Source organism: Panthera leo, chromosome F2 (assembly GCF_018350215.1).
Source record: "Panthera leo isolate Ple1 chromosome F2, P.leo_Ple1_pat1.1, whole genome shotgun sequence".
NCBI lineage: Eukaryota > Metazoa > Chordata > Mammalia > Carnivora > Felidae > Panthera > Panthera leo.
In genome coordinates, this window is record NC_056695.1 from 17,099,997 (window position 1) to 17,121,431 (window position 21,435).

The window sequence follows — 21,435 nt, forward strand, 5'->3', positions numbered from 1 at the left end:
CAAACCGGTGGTGTGCTAGTAAACCAACTCTTGGGAATTTAATCAGCAAGAAAGCACTGATTTGTAGTACTGGCCAATTTCTTTGGTGTATAATACTCCCACCATAGCCAGTGGCATCATTCAACCCAGAGTTGGGAAGAGATGCACATACTCAACTCTTTCAAACCAGAAGGAGTTTCAGACCCACTGTAAAACCCAGGTTTCTGGCTCCAAATCTCTTTCCACTGGTCTTGCTGCCTCCCTTCATGAGAATGAATCTCATCTCATATTTTTAATTTTTTAAGAATAAATTGTTATCCTAAAGTAATCTAATTTTTTTAAAATGGTGTCCATACCTAGAGCCTCTATTGAAAATCCCTGTCTTAGGTATTGCTTCCAGAGCCATCAAACCCACGCTGGGACTGATTGATCCTTTGCACACTCTGCACATGCCTGACCGGGTGGTCGCCAACAGTGGCTTCGATGTGCTTTGGTAGGTACTAGTGCCATCTGGAGGGGCTTCTCCAGTTCCTGGGGACTGTATGGACAGTATGGACAGTATGGACAGTGCTTTCTTGCCAAAAGCACTTGCTAAGCATTCATTGGTTAGTGTTCCACAACCATCCCAGCTTTGGTTCTCATTATTCCCTTCCCTAGTTGAAAACATGGAACCTATAAAGGTTGGTGACTAGGTGAGCTCCTGGGTGCGCCACAAAGCTGCTGTTCAGGACTGACCATTCCAGCCACAGCTGCAGCCACAGGGACAGAGTGAAAGGAGCAGTTGGAGCTGGCATGCAGCATCTCAGACCCACGACGCCTGCCTCTAGGGCTACACGAAGCAGTTAATGCCCAGGGCTGCCACACTGTGGAAGAGGGCAGGAAAGGGAGCTAATGTTTCCCAAGCTGGACTGTGCTCACCGTGTCAGCACTTTACACACCACCACTTCACCATAGCTCTGTGCCATACGAAAAAGAAACCTGGCTTTGGGATGTTTAGTAACTTCCCAGAGCCGTACTGCAGGCTCTCTTGACCTCAGCTGCAATGTGCTGATGGATCCCTGAGCAGTGTTCCTTCCAGCGGCTTCACAGAGACGCACAGACACTTCACGTTCAGCATGTCCCGAGCTGCCTATTTCATCCACTTGCACATGCACATTTTTTTTTCACATTCTAACATACCTAAACTCAGAACACATCTTAAAATCTGTGGCATGACAGTATGGTTTTCTTCCTCAGTGGTACTATTTTTTTTAATTGTGTATCTTATAATGGATGACATCTTAAATTTGATGAAATCTGATAACTATCTAAACCCCCCACCCCCACCCTCACAGCCTCTCCTCCCAAGTCCCTTAACTTAGCAGCAGTCCCTTAACTTCTTTCTCATGCCCACACACAGCTGGTATTTCCTACCACTTATTCCGCTTGAATCTCTCTCCTGTCTGCTCCCTCCTCTCGAGCCTCATTACTTCCGCCATGGTTCAGACCTGTCCAGCTCTTGCTTGGACAGTTGCAGTAGTCTCCTCATCAGTCTCCCTGCTTCCACCCTCTAGTCCTTCTATCTGTTCTCCATACTGGCCTTAGCAAGTTTTCAGAATGCAATATAACTATCACACATCTACATGCATGCACACACACATACACACACCTCTACCTGACAGGTCTTTTAGTGGCTTTCCACTTCTACTGCCTGAAGGCCACATTTGGCCCTGGAATGTCCCCAGTGCTCAGCTGTTTATCTGCTTGGAGAATTTATCTCCCAATTCCACTGGAGCATTCTTGCCTTGATGGAACCTTTGGTGACCTTCCCCATTCCTTTCCTGAAGTACAACTGACCACTCCATTCTTTACTCTTCCCCATTGGGTGGCCTAAACATTCTTTCTGAGACACCTCCATTTCACATACCCATCTCCTTCACTGCACTGTGAGCTTGATGAAGACAGGACCATCTTACTCACTTCTCCATCCCTGCCCCTTGGCACAGTGACTGTCACATCATAGGTATTCAGTTAATATCTCTCAAATAAAATTCACACAAGCAGGAGGTGGCGGAGTTAGGATTCACACCCAGGACTACCCAAGTCCATGGTCTGCTTTTCTCACTGTATTACATTGCCTGCCAAGAAAGTGGAGAGAAAGATTTACAGCTGACCCCAGGGTCTGTGTTCTCACCACTGCAGCATACTCTTAATAGGAGGCTTGTGTAACTATGACCCTCCTTGAGTAATATGGTATTTGATCAAATACAAGAGATAAAATGGTAAATATATTTTAAAAAGAAATCATTTTTTAGAGTCAGTTCTTTTCCTCATTACTCAAATATTTAAAAATTCAATATCATGAAGATTTATTTGCACCAGAAAAGAGTCATATGTAATCCAGTAATACACACTGGTCAAAAAACACTATAGTGCTATTAATGTAAACTTCACTGTGTCAACTTCTATAATAAGTAATGACCATTGTAGACCAGAGTCTGGTGGAATGCATTGTGATTATCACTACTACATAGCACATCTGTAGCGGAGTCAGTACTGAACAAGAGAGTTTGTAACCTGAATGGAGGGGAAAAGTGAAGAAGATACTTTCAATCTGTGTGTTTTCAATATTTCTTGTTAGCCATGCCCTGGAGTCCTACACTGCCCTTCCCTACCACATGCGGAGCCCCTGCCCTTCAAATCCCATCACCCGGCCAGCATACCAGGGCAGCAACCCAGTCAGTGACATTTGGGCTGTCCATGCACTACGGATCGTCGCTAAGTATCTGAAGAGGTATGTGGCCCAGAGGAGATGGAAACAAAACAGAAAGGGTGCCTGGTTGGGTCAGTCAGTAGAGCATGTGACTTTTGATCTCAGGGTTATAAGTCTGAACCCCATATTGGGTGCAGAGATTAGTTAAAAATAAAATCTTAGAAAAAAAAGGAAAAAAACAGAACAGAAAAACCACATTCCACCCTCACATAAAATGTAGCATGCCAGATCCTGAAATATCCTGAGCAAGTCTGTTCATGAAAAGATCAGTTCAGTGGACATAGAGAAGCACCAGAGACCAGCAAGCTCCGGAAGGATGCAAAAGTCGGGGAGGGAGACACATGAGGATGGATGAAACCTGGATCCTTCAGTCTGAAAAGGCAAAGGCAAGGGGACAAAATATGAGCCCCTGATTTATGAAGGATGCATATAGAAGGATTATTCATCAAAGCCTCAAAACCAAAGCTAAGGTGAAGGGAGATGTCCTTTGAGAGTTGGTTACACCAAGAGCAGTAATGAGACTCAGAGAGGCAGATCTTGGCTGTGCCCATGCAGGCCCTGTCCAAAGGTACACTGAGTCAACCCATTAAGCAAACTCATATGAACTGAGTTTAAGAAATACATGTGTAGAGTTGTCTGTCCCAGGAGATATAAAAAGCTTCCTAAAAGATTTTGAAAGATTTATGAATGATGTATCCATGATTGGCTCCTAAGAAAGCAAAGATATACTTAGAGATGAAAGCTGATCCCTGAAACATTAGGAACTATGCAAAATCAGACTCACTTCTGTACTTCTACATAACGGAGGGAAAGAACACAGCAGTTTGGACCTAGATGTGAACATGGTGCTTCCTGTGGCCCCTGGTTAGAAGCTGTACTAGACAGGGAGCTCAAACTGTATTTTGTAGTACAGCAGGGGGAAGGGACATAGAACCATTTCAGGAGACCATCAGAGAGCATGGCAGCATTTTCACTGGGTAGATGCAGATCCAGATAATGGTCAGCCAGTGTGTGCGACAGGGACAGAAGGCTTGGCAGAGCATGCTGGAAGGTAAGGGGGTAAAATGGACAGAGGACAAGCTAAAGCCCCATCATCTGCTATTTCATCTTGTTATTCAAGGAATAAGAAACTAACCCCAGTTTGGAAAGGAGCCACAGAAGCCTCACCATTCCAAATGAAAGGAGATAAAAGACTATAGCACTCTATATAACAGAAAACCTTACTCCAGGAAAAATCAGAAAAAGCAAGCGACAGAGGGTTCATTTGGCAATTTTCAGCTTCCTCCCTGGAGCAGGGTTTCTAAGCAAGTGTGTATGAGACGGTTGAGCTCCATCTGCAAGGGGCCTTTGAGAATTTGCTTTTCCAAAGTGGCACTGGGGACATCTAGAGCGAGCAAAGCCTCGTCCTACAATAACATCCCACTTCTGTAATGATAAATATTAAAATAACATGTGTAGTTTCCACAGATACTAAGAGGCCTCCAGAGGGTTCTATTTGGGGTAGTGTCACAAAAAAAAAAAAGATGGCTGGGCAGGCTGTAATTAGCCTGCAGGTAGCCTGAGGCAGCAGGGACTCTGAGAAGCGGTCTGAACCCTATGCATTCTGAGTATATGTTTACTTGAAGTCCATTTACAGCTGCAGTCAAGGTCATTGACAAATGAAGAAGAAGAATGAGTCTCAGGGCACTTTTCTAGAGCAGCTCACAGCCCAAGGGTCAGTGCTTTCTTCCCCTGGCACTTTTATCACAGGAGCAGCCTGACAGAGTATTTATTATGCCTTTGCCCAAAACCATTGACGAGAAAATATGTTTCCCTTCAGTTTTCATTTAGAAGACAAGATGTCGTTTGAATAAGTTCCCTAATTTTTCTTCCTACTGAGTAGCATTTCTTTTTTCCCCAGATCTTTCCCTAAGGCTGCCCTTTCTTTGTAGGAAATGCCAATGTTGATGTAGATATTTATATCATCCACAGGGCTGTCAGAAATCCTGATGATCTTGAAGCAAGGTCTAATATGCACTTGGCAAGTGCTTTTGCTGGCATTGGCTTTGGAAATGCTGGTGTTCATCTGTGGTGAGCAAATCTGAGACTATATTTATTCACCTAAGCTATTGCTTTTATTTTTAAAATGTTTATAATTTGGGACAGGTGTAAGATCTAAATATGCCATAGAAAGAAGAAATTTAACTTTAGGTACTGGAATGTTTTGTTAATTCAAATGTGATTTGTTGAGTCATAGATTTTTTTTAAGTTTTTCTTTTTAAGTATATTTTACCACCAATGTGAGGCTCAAACTCATGACCCTGAGATCAAGAGTCACATGCTCTACTGACTGAGCCAGCCAGGTAGCCCCTAAATTTTTTTTTTTTTTGGTAACAGCCTTATGGAAATACAATTTACACACTATAAAATTCACCCACTTAAAATGTATAATTCAGGGACACCTGGATGGCTCAGTAGGTTAAGTGTCTGACTCTTGATTTTGGCTCAGGTCATGATCTCATGGTTCATGACATAGATCCCTCCCCCACAGAGGCCACTTGGAATTCTCTCTCTCCCTCTCTCTCTGTCCCTCCCTCTCAAAATAAATAAATACACATTTTTTAAAAAGAATATTAAGTAACAAAAGCAATGTTTAAAACTGTATGCACATACAATCATAAATTAAAGATATGCATAAAAAGACCAGAAGATGTACTTTATAATGGTTATCTTGAAGAAATAGGATTATGGATCATTCTAATTTTTACAAGGAATATATACAACTGTTAAAATAAATCGAGGAAAGTCATTCGGTATCATTAAAAAGTTACTTTTGGAAAATACATGAACTCTTTCACTTCAGGAAAAGACACTACACAATATTTTTCCAAATACTGTGAAGCCTGAGAAAGGTAAAGTACATTCCTAAGTGCCCAGCAATTCAGAGAACCAACAGCTTCTGATCTGTCTCATGAAGACTAATAGGCAAGGGATACCTTTTTTGATAAGTACTCATACAGTTCACCAAAATACTTCATCTTTCTATGAAATGTAAATCTTTTGGTGAATAACCCCAAAGTCGTCTAATAACCCACACAAAAAGACTTACAGACCATTTTACTATTATAAAGCATTTCACTTTCAATATTTTAATTATAAATACATTAACTTCTCACAATATATATATTCTGGGTCATCTAGCAAACTATAATACTGTCCTATTTGTTCGCTAAGAATTCAAGAGGATATAAAGAGGTTTTGTTTTTTCTTTTTTCATTAAAACAAATTTAAAAAAACCCACAAATGAAAACCATGGTGCCTTTTCTTGATAACCTTTCAAACTGCAAAAATCATTTATGATCCAACTATGTTAGTATATAACATTTGAAAGGATATATCAATTATTGATGGGACAGATGACTGGCAGGTCAAGCTTGCATATCTAATGCAGCACATCTTGGCTCCTAAAACTCCCACCCACATCATGAGCTTGGGCAGGAACACGCTGCCAAGGCAGTGCAGAGCAAAATAGAAAACACATGCCCTGAAGCTTATTAAAGAAACTTCAAAGTAAATTCTTCAAGATCATCAAGTTAATCAATGTGTTTGGGGATCAACTTCTGCATGAACACTTTTTAGTGGCATACAATTCCATGAGCATTTGAATTTGAACATTTCAGAGGTTTTGTTAATGAATACACAAAATGTCCAATGCATAATCATGTATTGTTGTATCAAAGAAAACACAATGTATAACTTTGTGAGATAACTATATGGTCAACAGACTGTGAAGGCTCTCCCATAAAAGTATCTTTGTTTTGTTAACCTGAATTTCTGGTATCGATGTGTCAGCATAAGGACTTTCTTTCTTTTCTAGCCATGGAATGTCCTACCCAATTTCAGGCTTAGTGAAGACATACAAAGCAAAAGATTATAATGTGGATCACCCACTGGTGGTAAAAACATAAACTCTTTAATTAAATTTCATATTCCTGGAGCGCCAGGGTGGCTCAGTTGGTTAAGCGTCCCAACTTCAGCTCAGGTCATGATCTCACTGTTCGTGAGTTCCGGCCTTGCGCTGGGCTCTGTGCTGACAGGCTCAGAGCCTGGAGCCTGCTTTGGATTCTTTGTTTCCCTCTCTCTCTGTCCTTCCCTGGCTCGTACTGTCTCTCTCTGTCTCTCAAAAAATGAATAAATGTTAAAATTTTTTTAATTTCATATTCCTCGCAGTTGCCATAAATGTATTTGTTAAATATATTTGTCAATACTTGATTGTTTGGAGTATAGGGTAAAGTAATTTAATATCTAGAAAATGCATGTTGAAAACCAACGTTGCCTCACTGGTCACCACAGTTTGTTTCTCTTCAGCCTCATGGCCTTTCTGTGGTACTCACCTCCCCAGCAGTGTTCACTTTCACAGCACAGATGTCTCCTGAACGGCACCTGGAAACGGCAGAAATATTGGGTATGAACCATGACACATAAATCTGTGACCCACATATGTGGAGCATATCATAGGGTTGCTTCTGAAGATAATCCAGAAAGGATAATAATACCTAGAAAGTTGCTTTGAAATAGCTTAATAATAAAATGTGAGTAACCTACCTGAAGTCTGTCTAGCACTAAAATTCTGTAATTTTGCTTCTATTAACAATGAAATGGAACCAAATATTGCTTATGTTAAATTTGGAGTAATAATATTTCTATTGTTTTCATCCCCAAGAAAAGTGACTCTTTATATACTGTTAATGTTACAACTGGCTTTTGCTATGTTTAGTAGGTAATAAAATGAATCTAAATTGGACGTAACAGCACATTCCCAATTATAAAGAATCTAAACAACTAGAAACTTTATAAAAAGATCCCAAAAGAAGAATCTGTTTTGCTGCTCTGTCGAATAAATAATGTCTATAATAAGACACCCACAGTGCTTTTTGAATCTTATAAGAAATAAAATTATATTCAGGATAGCTTTAGTGTTAAGTAAAAATTTTTGGTATTTTTCTAAGATGAGAACTCTTTCAAGTAGACTTTGAGTATTTGATTAACTTTCCAAGCATTTTATTCCCCTACTTGTGTTTAGGGTAGGAAGGGAAAAGCTAAAAAGAAAACTTCATTATGCTCTTCTAGCTCCAGCCGTTGGAGAGGTTATTTCCAAAAAGGTAGGCATGACCACAGATTCCTTCCACGTGTGCTGCTCCCTCCACTTCTCTTTCACACTCTGACGTTTGTGCTTTCACAGAGTTCCAGGTGTTGTGCTGGGAATGCTAATGAGAGAAGCCAGGCTAGAGAAGCTGTGCAGGGGCTTGATTTCCCAGCATGCGCTGCTGGAAATATGGCGTCGACCTTCCCAATGATCTTGTTTCTTTTCCCTTTCGGACTGGGGTTTATTTTTCAGCTATTCTGGGGACTCAGATGCCTAGATGCCTTGTAAATATGCAGTGTAAGTAGGAGGGAGCCCAAGTAGTCAGCTACACGTCTGGGAAATGGGAAAGTCTTAGAAAACCTAAAGGTAAATAAAATTCCAGGCAACCAACAACACTACTGTGAAAAGCAATTCTTCTGGTAGACAAAGCTCAGGGTGGAAGAACCTACCAATTCTTCCTCCTTGCATAGGAAGTTTTGTTTAATGTTATTCCATACTTAGCCATCAACTATTTTAATTCCTTGTGTAATCTTAGATTCTCTTAGCTTTATACCGATTTATTCTCTTTCCCACCCTCTTTTTCTAAAACACTTCACAGGAAAACCCAGACGCTTTGATGCTGTGTTTTATGGCAGCAATCGCAGGAACATAAAAACCTTATAAACCTTGTATCGTGTGTCACCTTTCCACCTAATCCATATTTCAGCTGCCACTGTGTAATACAGACTGGTCTTGTCAGGCAAAGTTTACCTTCCATCCAGCTGCTCTCCCAGCTAGCCTTCTATCTGGGTCTATTTATACTTTTTTCCGGATTACTAAAACAGTTCTTGCTCCCATTGAAGAAAAAGGTTAAAACTAATAGTGTGCTTCAGCATGGAGGTAAACTGTACATTCTAGTCTCCTGGTGAACAAGACAGAAAAAGTGGACTTAGACTCAACATGAGGCATTTCGGATAATAAATAATGCTACATCTGTTTGGAGAGTGCTTCACTTCCTGGCAGTAAATGTGTTCAGCTAGAATGGAGGGTGGCTGGAGTGCTAAGGGTCTGGACCTCTCACTGCTACCCCTGCCTGAGGGCAGAACCCCTGGCTCATCCAGACTGATGTCTCTATGATTTCATGTATTAACTATGAATCGTGTCTACATTTTTTCCTTACAAATTTCCAACCCTTGGCAACCTTCTCCCCTCTTCACCGACATCATTATTATCTACATACTAAACACTGTTTTCTCAGAGTCTTGTTCTTGGTTCTGCCTGACTAGTCCTGTAATATTTAGAGTAACCTGCCCTGGCCCTTAAAATAAAAAGTTTCATAGAAATAGAGAGGAAGTATTTCCTCCCCTGGCCACACATAGTCCATTTTTGTCATTTTCTTCCTTTTGGGCAGTCAGTGTTGGAGCTTTTGCACTTCAATATATCCTTGCCTCACAAGGTGTTTGCAAAGGGTTTGTCTTCTTTGCCTAAGATGTTGCTGGGAAAAAAGACGTTGAACACATATACCTCTAGATGTCAGCAAATTCCAAGCCTTGATAGTTACATAACCTGTGTTTGCTCCTACGAATGCTCCTGCCTCCTCATCCAAACACCAGCCTTCTTTTTTGGTCTCCTCCCTATGCCTCTTCTCTTGGCTCGGTTCCTCTTCTTCCCACAACACTAGGGGCAAGGAGCCCATTGGAAATGTGAGAGCCAGGTTAGCACACCCCAGACGACTTCCCTGCAAAGGATATTGGGGTCCTGCAGGCTGGCCTGGCCCATCTGTGTTCTGCAGGGTTGATGCTGGGCTGGCCTCCATGTGGAGGCACAGCAGTGCCCTTGTCCTCAGTGGTAGGGAGCCAGCAGTAGGTTATGTATTCAGCTATCGTGTGACTGAATGACACCCTCTCTCTCTACAGTCAGCACTTTGTGTCTTCTAGGAGCTGACACCCGCACTGCCAGGATCCCAGACGCTGGGCCTATTTTGGCAGACACGCTCCGGAAATTCTTATTCGATCTGGATGTTGATGATGGCCTAGCTGCCATTGGTTACTCCAAGGCTGATATCCCTGCATTAGTGAAAGGAACCCTGCCCCAGGTAAGAGATGCAGTGTGTCCTCATGCCTTTCGGAGAAGCACAAAGCTGCTGGAAAAACATGGTCCACTTGGTGGGGGGGGGGGGGGGGGGGGGGGGGGTCTTAGGGGAGAGGAAAACCCAGGTCTCCTGCATACCAGAGAACAGCTCTTCTCTTCCCCTATGGGAGGGGCCAGCCTCCCTTACCTATATATTCCTCCATAAACCTGTGGCTTTTTGGAGCTGTTATGATGTAACTGAAAGGATCTTATATAAAAAATCAAGGCAAAACCATCCACATTTGTCTTGAAGTGTAGCAGAATTTCCCTTTTTACCATTTCTGCTCTTTTAAGAGTCCTCTGTAAAACTATGTGAAGCCATTCCAAAAGGGCCACTAATATTGTTTTATATTATAAACAGTTAAAATCCCTACTATTTTGTGAAAAATAGGCATGGCCTTTAAATTGATACCATTACAAAATCACTTTTTAACATATCTGGGAGAGTGTACATTTTATATACATAACATCTGTATACACATCTGTGTCACTTTGGGTCTTATTTATCTGAATGTTGCTACACAGATTCCCGCTTACCACAAGTAGCAGTGCTTTTCCCTCACCCCTCTGGTTAAACAAAGGCCTCACACTAGCTTCTTCGCCACTTGGCAACTGCTTAGAATGTTGAAGATCTCACCACTCACGTAAGATGATATTTGTATGGATTGGGTTAACGGACTCACATGTCCTCAGGAGGTAGGTAGGTAATTGCAATGAACAAAGTAATTTAAAGCAGTAGGGAGTGGCGGGGACTTTCGTGAACTGGAAAGCTCATAATCCATCTCATTGGGTGAGCATCTTTTCAGCTACAATTTATTATCTCCAAGCAGAAATTCAGGTCCCAGTGTTCATAGAGCATCCAATTAAAAGTATATATGTATCAGCAATCTGGATGTTTGTATTGCATTCCCTGTATTACCCACTGTACAAACCAAACATGGCCCATGGGCCAGCAGTTTCTTTCATTTACACTCAAATCCAGTAGCCTCAGTTGTATCTAAAAATACAAATGAATGAGAAAAAGAAACATCTCAAAGTGTAACTGAGCTCCTAGGCTAACTCAGAAACACTTAGCTCTAACCAACAAGTCCAAGGGACTAAATAGCCAAAGAATATGACCATCACAGTTATTTTATCCAAACTTACTAGACTGTAAGTTCCAGGAGCGCAAGGACGTGTTTTGCTCCTTCATCCTCTACTGCACCTAGCACAGGCTAGTAAACATGTCAAATGTTTGTAAACCTGCAGCCCTCTCTCCTCCTAAGTCTTCTGGGCAGGTGAGCTTAATGGCTGAATGGTAGTAATTTTTTGAGAAGTTTCCTTACACCTAATAGGAGTCAACTAATGACAAGAAGCCATGAAAGCCTGTCCAGGGACACCAGAGACCAAGTGGTCACCACAGTCTTGACATGGTGCTTGGCTCTTATAGCATGGTTCCAGTGATAGTGTCCATTCTTCAAGACTGGGGGAGGAGGTGATTTCTGAAGAATTCTGTTTGTTCAGGAATGTGTGTTTGTCAACCTCCAGGGACGGTATCCATGATTTTCAGATGAAACTGTGTGATATTCTTGGCCATTTGATTGCTAGTGGCAATGCATCTTCTTGCCATCAGCACACATTGGCAAGTGTTTACTGTTTAAATTCTACTGTGCTCAGTCTTTTACTTTCAGAAACTGTTCCAGATAGCAATCCAAACTAACATTTGAGACCATCCACTAAAATAGCAAGTTAATTAGGTATCATATTAAATGCCTCAGTGTACATGTCATACTGGGAAATCACAGATAGCAAAACCTTAATTAGACAAAGCTAATTTCTTAGTTTCACAAAAGATGCAAGACAAATTGAATCCTTTGAATACAAGTCAAAAAGCAGGAGGTCAGGATTTCCTCAAGTTGTATTCATAAAGCAGCCCCAACACGTATCCTGCTTTTTTTTTTTTTTAAATCATGTTTCTATGATTGGGAGAAACATACATAGTTAATTTTAATAAAGTAGCACTAGTTCCATTTTGGAGTCCATGTAATTGAGTCAATGTGTTCTATATATGGAGAGGACAGGAGAGATTCACGGAACTTAGAAGGCATCTTAGAAATCAGCTTGTCTGTTTTGCAGATGAAGAACTACTATGGGTTTTTTGTTTGGTATTTTTGGCAGCAGTGAACATTTTACAGGAATGCTATGGCAACTTCAGAATTTTACACATGCACAAGCTAATCTTCACTTATTAGTATCTACAGGATTTAAGGTAGTGAGAGGGATATATTGGTTGCTGCAAAGAATATTGCCAGAAAGATTATTTATGTAGTCGACATTTGATAAAGCTTCTTTTATGTTCAGCAAGGAGGGATCAGTTTTCTCTGGAAGGAACAACCAGGCCAGTATTCTTGACCGAACACCACATCCCATACTGATGGCAGCAAACAGCAGCCCTGTGTGCAGAGGCTTCCAACCGCCATACCCAGGCTGCAAGGGGAGCAGGCAAGAATAAATTAATCTTCCAAGTGGGGTTTCTGAAACCTCTGGAAAAAAAACATTTACATTTCAAATCCAAACATTTCATTTCTGAGGAGAGCTGTCTACCAAAATGAGCACTTCCACGCCCTGGCAGACAGGCCAGTCGAAATGTTGTTTTATGAATGTGCTAAAAGTAGTAGTCAGGATTTATTTCAGTGCCCATGTTAATCAGTTGTCCTTTGGTTTTATGCATCTATAAATAATAGCGCTGAACACATCTTAATTCTGAGAGTTTGGCTTTTCTATGGCATAGATGATACATGGGGGGATATATCACAAACATTACATCCTTGCCCCCATTTAACCAATCATGGAGCTTTAGAAATGTGAAGGAGAAACCCCGATCACTTGGCCTGAAATAATTCTGAGAATCCTGAACTATTTCACCAAAGATGAACAGGATCATCTTAAGGGACTCTGAGATCACCAGATAAGATTCTCTCCTGTTATAAACAGAATACTGTGGCAATAATTGTCGGCCATAGCAAATGCTGAATTTCCATTCTTGACCCTGCCGCTCACAGGTATGTAGGTCGCCATGAACAGGTCTCTGCCTTGCTCTGGATTCTCAAAATTCTTTAGAATCTCTGAAGATCTGCTGCAGTATAAACTCTTATTTGGTTTCACCCACATTCATCATATTGTCCCCCATCCTTCTCCCATCTGCCTTTCCATCCTTCCTTTTGTCTTTTTTAATGTTTATTTATTTTTGAGAGAGAGAGCAAGGGAGGTGCACAGAGAGAGGGAAACACAGAATCAGAAGCAGGCTCCAGGCTCTGAGCAGTCAGCACAGAGCCTGATGCAGGGCTCGAACCCACAGACCATGAGATCATGACCTGAGCCAATGTCCGATGCCTAACCAACTGAGCCACCTAGGCACCCCTTTCCTTCCTTTCTTTAATTTTTTTTTTTTAATCATGGTAAAATATCTCTAACATAAAATGTATTAATTTAACCATTTTTAAGCGCATAATTCAGTCCCAATGAGTACATTTAGTATGGTGCAGCCATCACTACTATCCATTTCCAGAAAATAGAAGCTCTGCTCTATTGCTTAATGGTAAACAGTAACTCCCCTTCCCCAACCTCTGATGACCTCTATTCTACTTTCTGTCTCTACGGATTTGCCTGTTGCAGGTACCTCGTTTCATAAGTGGAATCCTACAATATTTGTTCTTTTGGGTCTGTATAATGACTTCACTTAGCATAAATCCTTAATGTCAGAATTTCACTCCTTTTTATGGCTGAGTAATATTCCATTGCATGGATATACCACATAATTGCTTTTCCATTCATGTTCAGATGGACACTTGGGTTGTTTCTGCCTTTAAGCTATTGTGAATAGTGCTACTATGAACATTGGTTGTATGAATATGTTTTAGTCCCTGCTTTCAATCTATTTGGCTATATACCTAGGAAAAAAATTATAGATCATAGGGTACACCTTCTCTGTTTAACTTTTTGAGGAACTGCTAAACTGTTTTCCATAGAGGCTGTACCATTTCGCATTCCCACCAACAATAAGTGAAGTCAGCAATACACAAGGGTTCCAATTTCTCCACATCTTCACCAAGATTTGTTTTTTCCATTTTTTTATACCCACCCTTTTATACCATTTGTTTTTTCCCACCCTGATGGATGGGAAGTGGGAACTCATTGTGGTTTTGAATTGCATTTTGCTAATGACTGATTTCATGTGTTTATTGGCTATTTATATATCTTCATTGAAGAAATATCTATTCAAGTCTTTTGCCTATTTTTGAGTTGGGTTGTTTAGGGTTTTCTGCTGTTGAGTTGTAGCAATTATTTATATGTTCTAGATATTACTCCCTTATCAGATGTATAATCTGCAAATATTTCTCTCATTCTGTCTTTTCAACTCTCTTGAGAGTGTCTTTTGACGCATAAAAGTTTCAAATTTGGATGTAGTCCAATTTACCTATTTTTTTTTATTGCCTGTGTTTTTGGTGTCATAGCCAAGAAAATATTGCCAAATCTAATGTCATGAAATTTTCCCCTATTTTCTTCTAAGAGTTTTAGTATTACATCTTACATGTAAGTCTTTACATTTAGATCTATTTTGAGTTAATTTTTTTTAATGTTTATTTATTTATTTTGAGAGAGAGTTTGTATATGAATCCCAAGCAGGCTCCACACTATCAGCATGGAGCCCAGTGCAGAGCTCAATTTCACAAACTGGGAGATCATGACCTGAGTCAAAATCATGAGTCAGATATCTAACCAACTGAGCCACCAAGGCACCCCTGAGTTAATTTTTTTAATACATCCTTCTTACTTTCATTCTTCCTTTTACCTTACCTTCCTTTTACTTACTGAGGTCCTGTTTTTACATGCATTGAACAGGATATGGTAAGGAGAAAAATAAAGTCTCTTCCCTACCTCATAGACCTAACTAACATTCTAGTGAGAGAAGACAGACAATGGGCATCTAATCAAATCTATAAATAAGGTATAAATGAAATCATTCCAGTTAATGATTAATGATATGAAGGAAAACCTGGGCAATGAGATAGTGATTTCACATGGGACAGTGTAGAGGGAACTCCAGCGAGGGTGGTCACAGAAGGTTTCTGACTAGAGGTGGAGGCAGCCATGTTGAGATCTGGGAGAAGCACTCCAGGCAGAGGGGAAAGGCCCTAAGACAGCATGAAGATGAGCATTTTTTTTTTAATTTTTTTTTAACATTTATTTATTTTTGAGACAGAGAGAGACAGAGCATGAACGGGGGAGGGTCAGAGAGAGAGGGAGACACAGAATCTGAAACAGGCTCCAGGCTCTGAGCTGTCAGCACAGAGCCCGACATGGGGCTCGAACTCACGGACTACAGGATAATGACCTGAGCCGAAGTCAGACGCCCAACCGACTAAGCCACCCAGGTGCCCCGAAGATGAGCATTTTTGTGGGACTGAGAGGGGATGGTGGGGCTAAGTGAGATGAACTGATGGGAGAAGAGTCAGAGCTGAGGTGAGCATCAGGGCCTGAACAGGGTGGCACTGGAGGCATAGTCTTGTAATTGCAGTGGGAAGTCATCAGAGAGCATGAAGCAAGCAATGATAGGAGCAATTTATACTGGGGGTGGGGGGGGGGGGGGGGAGATATCACCTGGCTGCTCTGTGGAGAATGACCTGTAGGGGGCGAGAGTAGAGCAAAAGTGGAAACAGATTTGTGGAGGGGAGAGTGAGGATGACTTAGACTTGGGTTGTGGTGGAACAGGAGGTGAGAGGTGGTCAGATTTGGGATTTACTTTGGAGGGAGACTGGACAAATTTGCTGATGGAGTGAACCTGTAGAGAAAGGAAAGAAAATCAAGAGGACTCCTAGGCTTTTGCCTGAGTGACTGGGTATCACTTCTGAGATGAAGAAAATGGGAGTCAGGAGTTAGAGTTCTGTCTTGAATATGTGAATATTTGAAATGTCAATATCCCCCCTCCCACCACTGTCATTAACTCATCAGATAACTGTTGGGCACCTATGTGCCGTGTGTCACGCACTCTCATAGGCACTGGGCATGAAGACTGAACACAGCTCTGCCCTCATAGAGCTGCCTCATCTACCAGCTATGCTCCCAAATAGGTGCTTAAAAGAAAATAAACTGAGAGACCCATGAGAATGGGACTAAAAATATAGCATACATCTTAATTTTTTTTTAATTTTTTATTTTAGAGAGACTGAGAGAGAGCACAGGGGAGAGGGGGAGAGGGAGAGAGAATCTCAAACAGGCTCCACCCTCAATGCAGAGCCTGGCATGGGGTTTGATCCCATGACCCTGGAATCATGACCTGAGCCAAAACCAGGAGTTGGACACGCAATCCCTATACCTTAATTTCATTTAGGCCCAGAAATTTGGACACAGCGTGGTCATTATAGTATCTTTTAATCCTTTGTCCCATTGGGATTAAGAAGACACTGATGGGGGTATATACAGCAATAGGCTGTCTTTGCTAACTCCATTCAATAACATTGGAGAAATTAAGCAAGTCGCTGAATTCATGTGGGAAGGCAGAAAACCTTAGTTAATATTAAAAAGGAGTCACTTGGGGCACCTGGGTGGTTGAGCGTCCGACTTCGGCTCAGGTCACGATCTCGCGGTCTATGAGTTCGAGCCACACGTCGGACTCTGGGCTGATGGCTCGGAGCCTGGAGCCTGCTTCCGATTCTGTGTCTCCCTCTCTCTCTGACCCTCCCCTGCTTATGCTCTGTCTCTCTGTCTCAAAAATAAATAAACATTAAAAAAAAAAAAAAAGGAGTCACTTGTTGCCTGTAGCCTGAGAGTTAAGTCCTAATGAAATCTTTTTAAAATATACCTTAAGTCCGGGGCACCTGGGTGGCTCAGTCGGCTAAGCAGCTGACTTCGGCTCAGGTCACGATCTCGCGGTCCGTGAGTTCGAGCCCCGCGTCAGGCTCTGTGCTGACAGCTCAGAGCCTGGAGCCTGTTTCAGACTCTGTGTCTCCCTCTCTCTCTGCCCCTCCCCTGTTCATGCTCTGTCTCTCTCTGTCTCAAAAATAAATAAACGTTAAAAAAAATTAAAAATAAATAAAAAATAAATAAATATACCTTAAGTCCAAGTTGCAAAGTATACAGTCTTTGAAGTCAAGGACAACCCAGTTCTATTTTCCTTGGCAGCACATGCTGTTTCTGGGACAGTGCTCTTTGCCCAGAAAGACCTACCTGGCATAGGCTGCTGACCAATGCAGTTTGGTCATTATAGGCGGTGTTCTACCCGAGCTTGATTTGGTTCTATACTTTGGGCAGGCTATTGCCAGAACGTAAGCATAATGGCTTTTGAAGGCTTTGTGGGAGAGGTGTCATTTGATAAACTTCTGACTTGGGGATCAGCTAGAATAGGGCAAACAAGAAATGGGATTTTTTTTAAGTTTATTTATGAGAGAAACAGAGACAGCGTGAGTGGGAGAGGGGGAGAGAGAGAAAGAGGGGGGAGAGAGAGAGGGAGGGAGGGAGGGGGAGAGAGAGAGGGAGGGAGGGAGGGGGGAGAGAAAGAGAGAGAGAGAGAGAGAGAGAGAGATTGAGATTGAGAGAGAATCCCAAGCAGACTCCACACTGTCAGTGTGGAGCCTGATGCAGGGCTTGAACCATGAAACCGTGAGATCACGACCTGAGCCAAAACCAAGAGTCAGATGCTTCACTGACTAAGCCACCCAGGTGCCCCAAAATATGATTTCAAAGATATAACTATTATCAAGTCATTGTTTCTTATGGCCAAGTTAATTTACATAACCTAGTACCTTTTACAAACTGTCTTTTCAAAGCCCTGGGTAACTGCTTTTGTTTACTGTTTCAGGAAAGGGTCACCAAGCTTGCACCACGCCCTCAGTCAGAAGAGGACCTGTCTGCTCTGTTTGAAGCTTCAATGAAACTGTATTAATTTTCATTCTCACTGAAAGAATTACCACTGGCCATCACAGTCCTGACAACAGAAGCCAAGCTAGCCAGAACTTTGTCTTTTTATTTCCACACATGACATACCTGTTACCAATCTGAATGTGATAATAAGTTTCTCCTGCAGAAGATTCCCTAATGCTCAAAGTCAAACTACTTCTGTAAACAGTGGAAGAATGCCCACTATGTTGGACCTTGGGCTAGACATCAGCATTCATGTTCCTGCCCCAAACCACACAGATTTCAACTGCTCTATTTATAAAATGGGCAAAAGCTCAGTATCTATCAAAAACATAAATGCACATATCCCGTGCCCAGTAATCCCTAGTCTAGAAATTGAGCCTATAGAAATATGAGCACAAGTGTGTTAAGGAAGATGGCAAGGATGTTTCTGGCAGCACTCTAATAAAAAATCCGAAAGAACCTAAATATTCATTAATAGTATACAGATAAATAAATCAGAGTATATTAAGTAATGGAATATTATAGTGCTATCAATAAGAATGAGATAAACATATTGGAAATATGCCCATGATATACTGCTAAGTTGGAAAAAAGCAGAACAATTAAATATTTGCATGGTCTGATTTTTACTTTTTAATTATACATAAGTATTTGTCTATATATAGGAAGAAGAATGATACACATCAAAATAACAAAAGTTATCACTAGAGAAATAGAATTTGGGGTACAGAAAATTAAGAGAAAATATTCACCTTATATTTTATACTTCCCCTTTTTATTTTATAAACATCTGTATTGTTTGGATTTGTTATAAGCACATATTTTCTCATTTTAAAAGGACCAGAGAAAAGAGAGAAATATCATTTTATTGTTTTAGGTCAGATTCATCTTAATTTATGAAAATACTAGTAACTAATACTTAAAGATTAAAGCAGATCCAAAGAGGTAAAATATGAGAGACTGATCCTGTGGTAAATAAACAAATTGTTCTTTGGAGAAAAACACTAACACCCTACATGGTAATTCCCTCTTTGGAAAAATGTTTTTGGTGCTCAGAATAAATTAATTCAAAAGCAAGCAGTGTTGTAGTTAATAGACTTCAGCCTTGCCAGTAGAATCTAAGTAGCATGATCATTTGCCTCTCTGTCAATCCCAGCCTACAGAAACTTCTACGGCTCATTTCGCCTCACAAAGGTAACCACACTGATGTTTTTTGCCTGCTCAAGTCTTTGGCAGTCTGGATCTCAGTGCCCTTGTGGATTTATTTGTGTTTTAAGCTGAATTAAAGTTTTAATCAAATAAGTAATGCTATATATAATTACATCAGGATTTTTAAAAATGGAAAAGAAGTGCATTACTGTGCCATTCAGCCTGACCAGGCCCACTTTATCTGTATAAAAGTCTTTATGTCCTTGAGATCTTTTAAATAACATTGAAATAATGTTTCTAGAGTTTTCTCTAATTATAAACATAAAATACATTTGGTACCCAAAACTGGTAAACACAAAAGAAAATATTTGTTAATATTGAACCATCCAAAAGATAGCCACTGTTAAAAATTTGGTAGATGTTTTTTATTATATATATTATATGTGTGCATATATTTTTGACTTAGAAACGGTATCATTAAGATATAGTTTTAATTCCTATAGGACATTCAAATTTATATCAAGTGCTCTAAAGGCAAGCATAGGACAGTGCCAACAGAATTTCAGTTATACCTTGCAGACCACATCTAGCTAAAATTCCCTCCATTTCAAGAGTATCATGGATTCTGAAAGCAGAAGCTGTGTGAACGAGGCAGAATACAGCTAAATTCTCTGCCAATCTGAAATCCTTCAGGAAAGTTTAGTAAAAGTTGTTAATGTCTCAAAATACATTTGGCAGAGAAAAAAACATATATGTGTCTCCCCACCAACCCAACCCCCCCCCAAAAAAAAAGTCCAGGTAAGTTCTAGAACTCTTACATTCTACAAAGTGATGTGGTATCATTAGAACAGCATTAGGCTAGGGGTCAAAGGCCCTAGGTTCCACTCCAGTCCCTTGGTCTGTCTTGAGTTTTACTTTATTCAACCTAGGCCTCTTCCAGCTTGAATATGCTACGACTAGATTTTATGTATTACCTAATCCTTAATGTGAAATTTTGAGTTTGGGAAATTTAATGTAAAATAGTGTGAGACATAAAAATGAATTCTCTATCTCTTAAACGTTCTCTGCCTTTACTATCAGTAGCCAGATGTCTAAATGTGACTCACCAGAAGTGTTTGGTATTCACAGTGATGATCACTCTGTAGAGGAAGGATTTAAAGGTCAAGCATGAAGAAACAGATTGAGGAAGGCTTCATGTTTTTTATCTTTATACCCATCGTGCTGGTCCTTACACTTTGAGAATATGGAAAAGATGTGTTTCTTGACTTACTGGCTATTAAAAGAGCCTGAGATAAGAAAGTCAGCCCATTTCTGTAAACCAAACACTCTAATGTTTCTGAGACAACAATTAAGTGCATCTTTCTAATTCAAATCCTATTTTGTTATTGATTACCTTTAAAAGACCAAAAGTTGTTAGGGGTTATAGCTCTATTTATTTGGATTCATTTACTTGCTAAGGCAAGAAAAATTAAAAGAATATTATTCAAAAGTTTGTATAATATCACTTTCAGTCAACTATCATATATGGTGGAATTTTCACTTAAAATCCTTGCGCTTCCCTATGCTACAGAATACTAATTTGTTTCAAGTACGTCATGTTTATCCTTTTTGTCAAGGGTCACAATAAACAGACTATTTGGTTTGCACTTGTATCCCTTCTCTGTGCACCGGGTCCATGCTGGGCTCAGCATTTTTGCATAGCTGTGGACACAGCTGTGGGGTGTTTTCCAGTGGTCAGTGAAGTAAGTCTGCTCTTGCAAAAGACAGACAAGTACAGTACCAAAACAGAGAGCAAAACTTGCTTTTCTGGCCTTTTGACCCTGAGAAAGATTAATGGCTGTTTGGATTAGAAACTGTACCCTAATGAGGGACTGTTGCCTCCAGGGAGTGGGTATAAGAAAGAGGACTGTTCACCTCCAGGTCAACATTGCACAGGCTGCCTTGTCTCTGATGACCAGCAACCCCAAGCCCAGACAGCTGCCCAGGCCCTCCATCAAACGCCTGACCCTCTGGGAGCTGTTGCAGAGGCCAGCCCACATCCCCGCCATCACTATCACAATGGCCTGCAGGAGGTAGTCTCCAGGGATGAGCCGCATTTTGAACGGGCAGAAATTGGTTCTTGAAGCCCTAGATTGAATTACTGGCAGCTGGGGGTGGGAGGGTCTAGTTTCTCTTGCTATTATTCCACTGTCTTTCCAACCACCGTAACAACTCGGAATAAATGCATACCCCCCCACAAATCGCAATAACTGTTTGCAATTTTGTCCCCTGTGAAATCCCTCATGAAGCTCTGTGCGGAACAGTCAACATTAAAGTAACCACATTTCATTCTTTCTGGCTTTAAATATTGGCTTTTTAATTTGGGTATTTTTAATTGGTTTTCCAATTTATAAAATTGGAAAACTGATTAAAATAATCATGA

General features: G+C 40.8%; 2 protein-coding genes across 3 annotated transcripts in view; one reads left to right on the plus strand and one right to left on the minus strand.

Annotated features, from left to right (window-relative positions):
* The window catches only part of ADHFE1 (alcohol dehydrogenase iron containing 1), a 32,414-nt gene extending 13,444 nt beyond the window's left edge, over window positions 1-18,970 (plus strand). Inside the window, exons 8-14 of the mRNA XM_042923212.1 lie at window positions 367-472; window positions 2,600-2,752; window positions 4,703-4,801; window positions 6,588-6,666; window positions 7,079-7,175; window positions 9,773-9,930; window positions 17,803-18,970. Coding sequence (XP_042779146.1) covers window positions 367-472; window positions 2,600-2,752; window positions 4,703-4,801; window positions 6,588-6,666; window positions 7,079-7,175; window positions 9,773-9,930; window positions 17,803-17,886 — 776 coding nt within the window. The 3' untranslated portion in view covers window positions 17,887-18,970. The remainder of the gene's footprint in view (window positions 1-366; window positions 473-2,599; window positions 2,753-4,702; window positions 4,802-6,587; window positions 6,667-7,078; window positions 7,176-9,772; window positions 9,931-17,802) is intronic.
* The window catches only part of CRH (corticotropin releasing hormone), a 317,204-nt gene that overhangs the window by 245,320 nt on the left and 50,449 nt on the right, over window positions 1-21,435 (minus strand). For both annotated transcript variants that reach the window (XM_042923203.1, XM_042923202.1), the window contains exon 3: window positions 7,105-7,153. The gene's annotated coding sequence lies outside the window, so the exon portion shown is untranslated. The remainder of the gene's footprint in view (window positions 1-7,104; window positions 7,154-21,435) is intronic.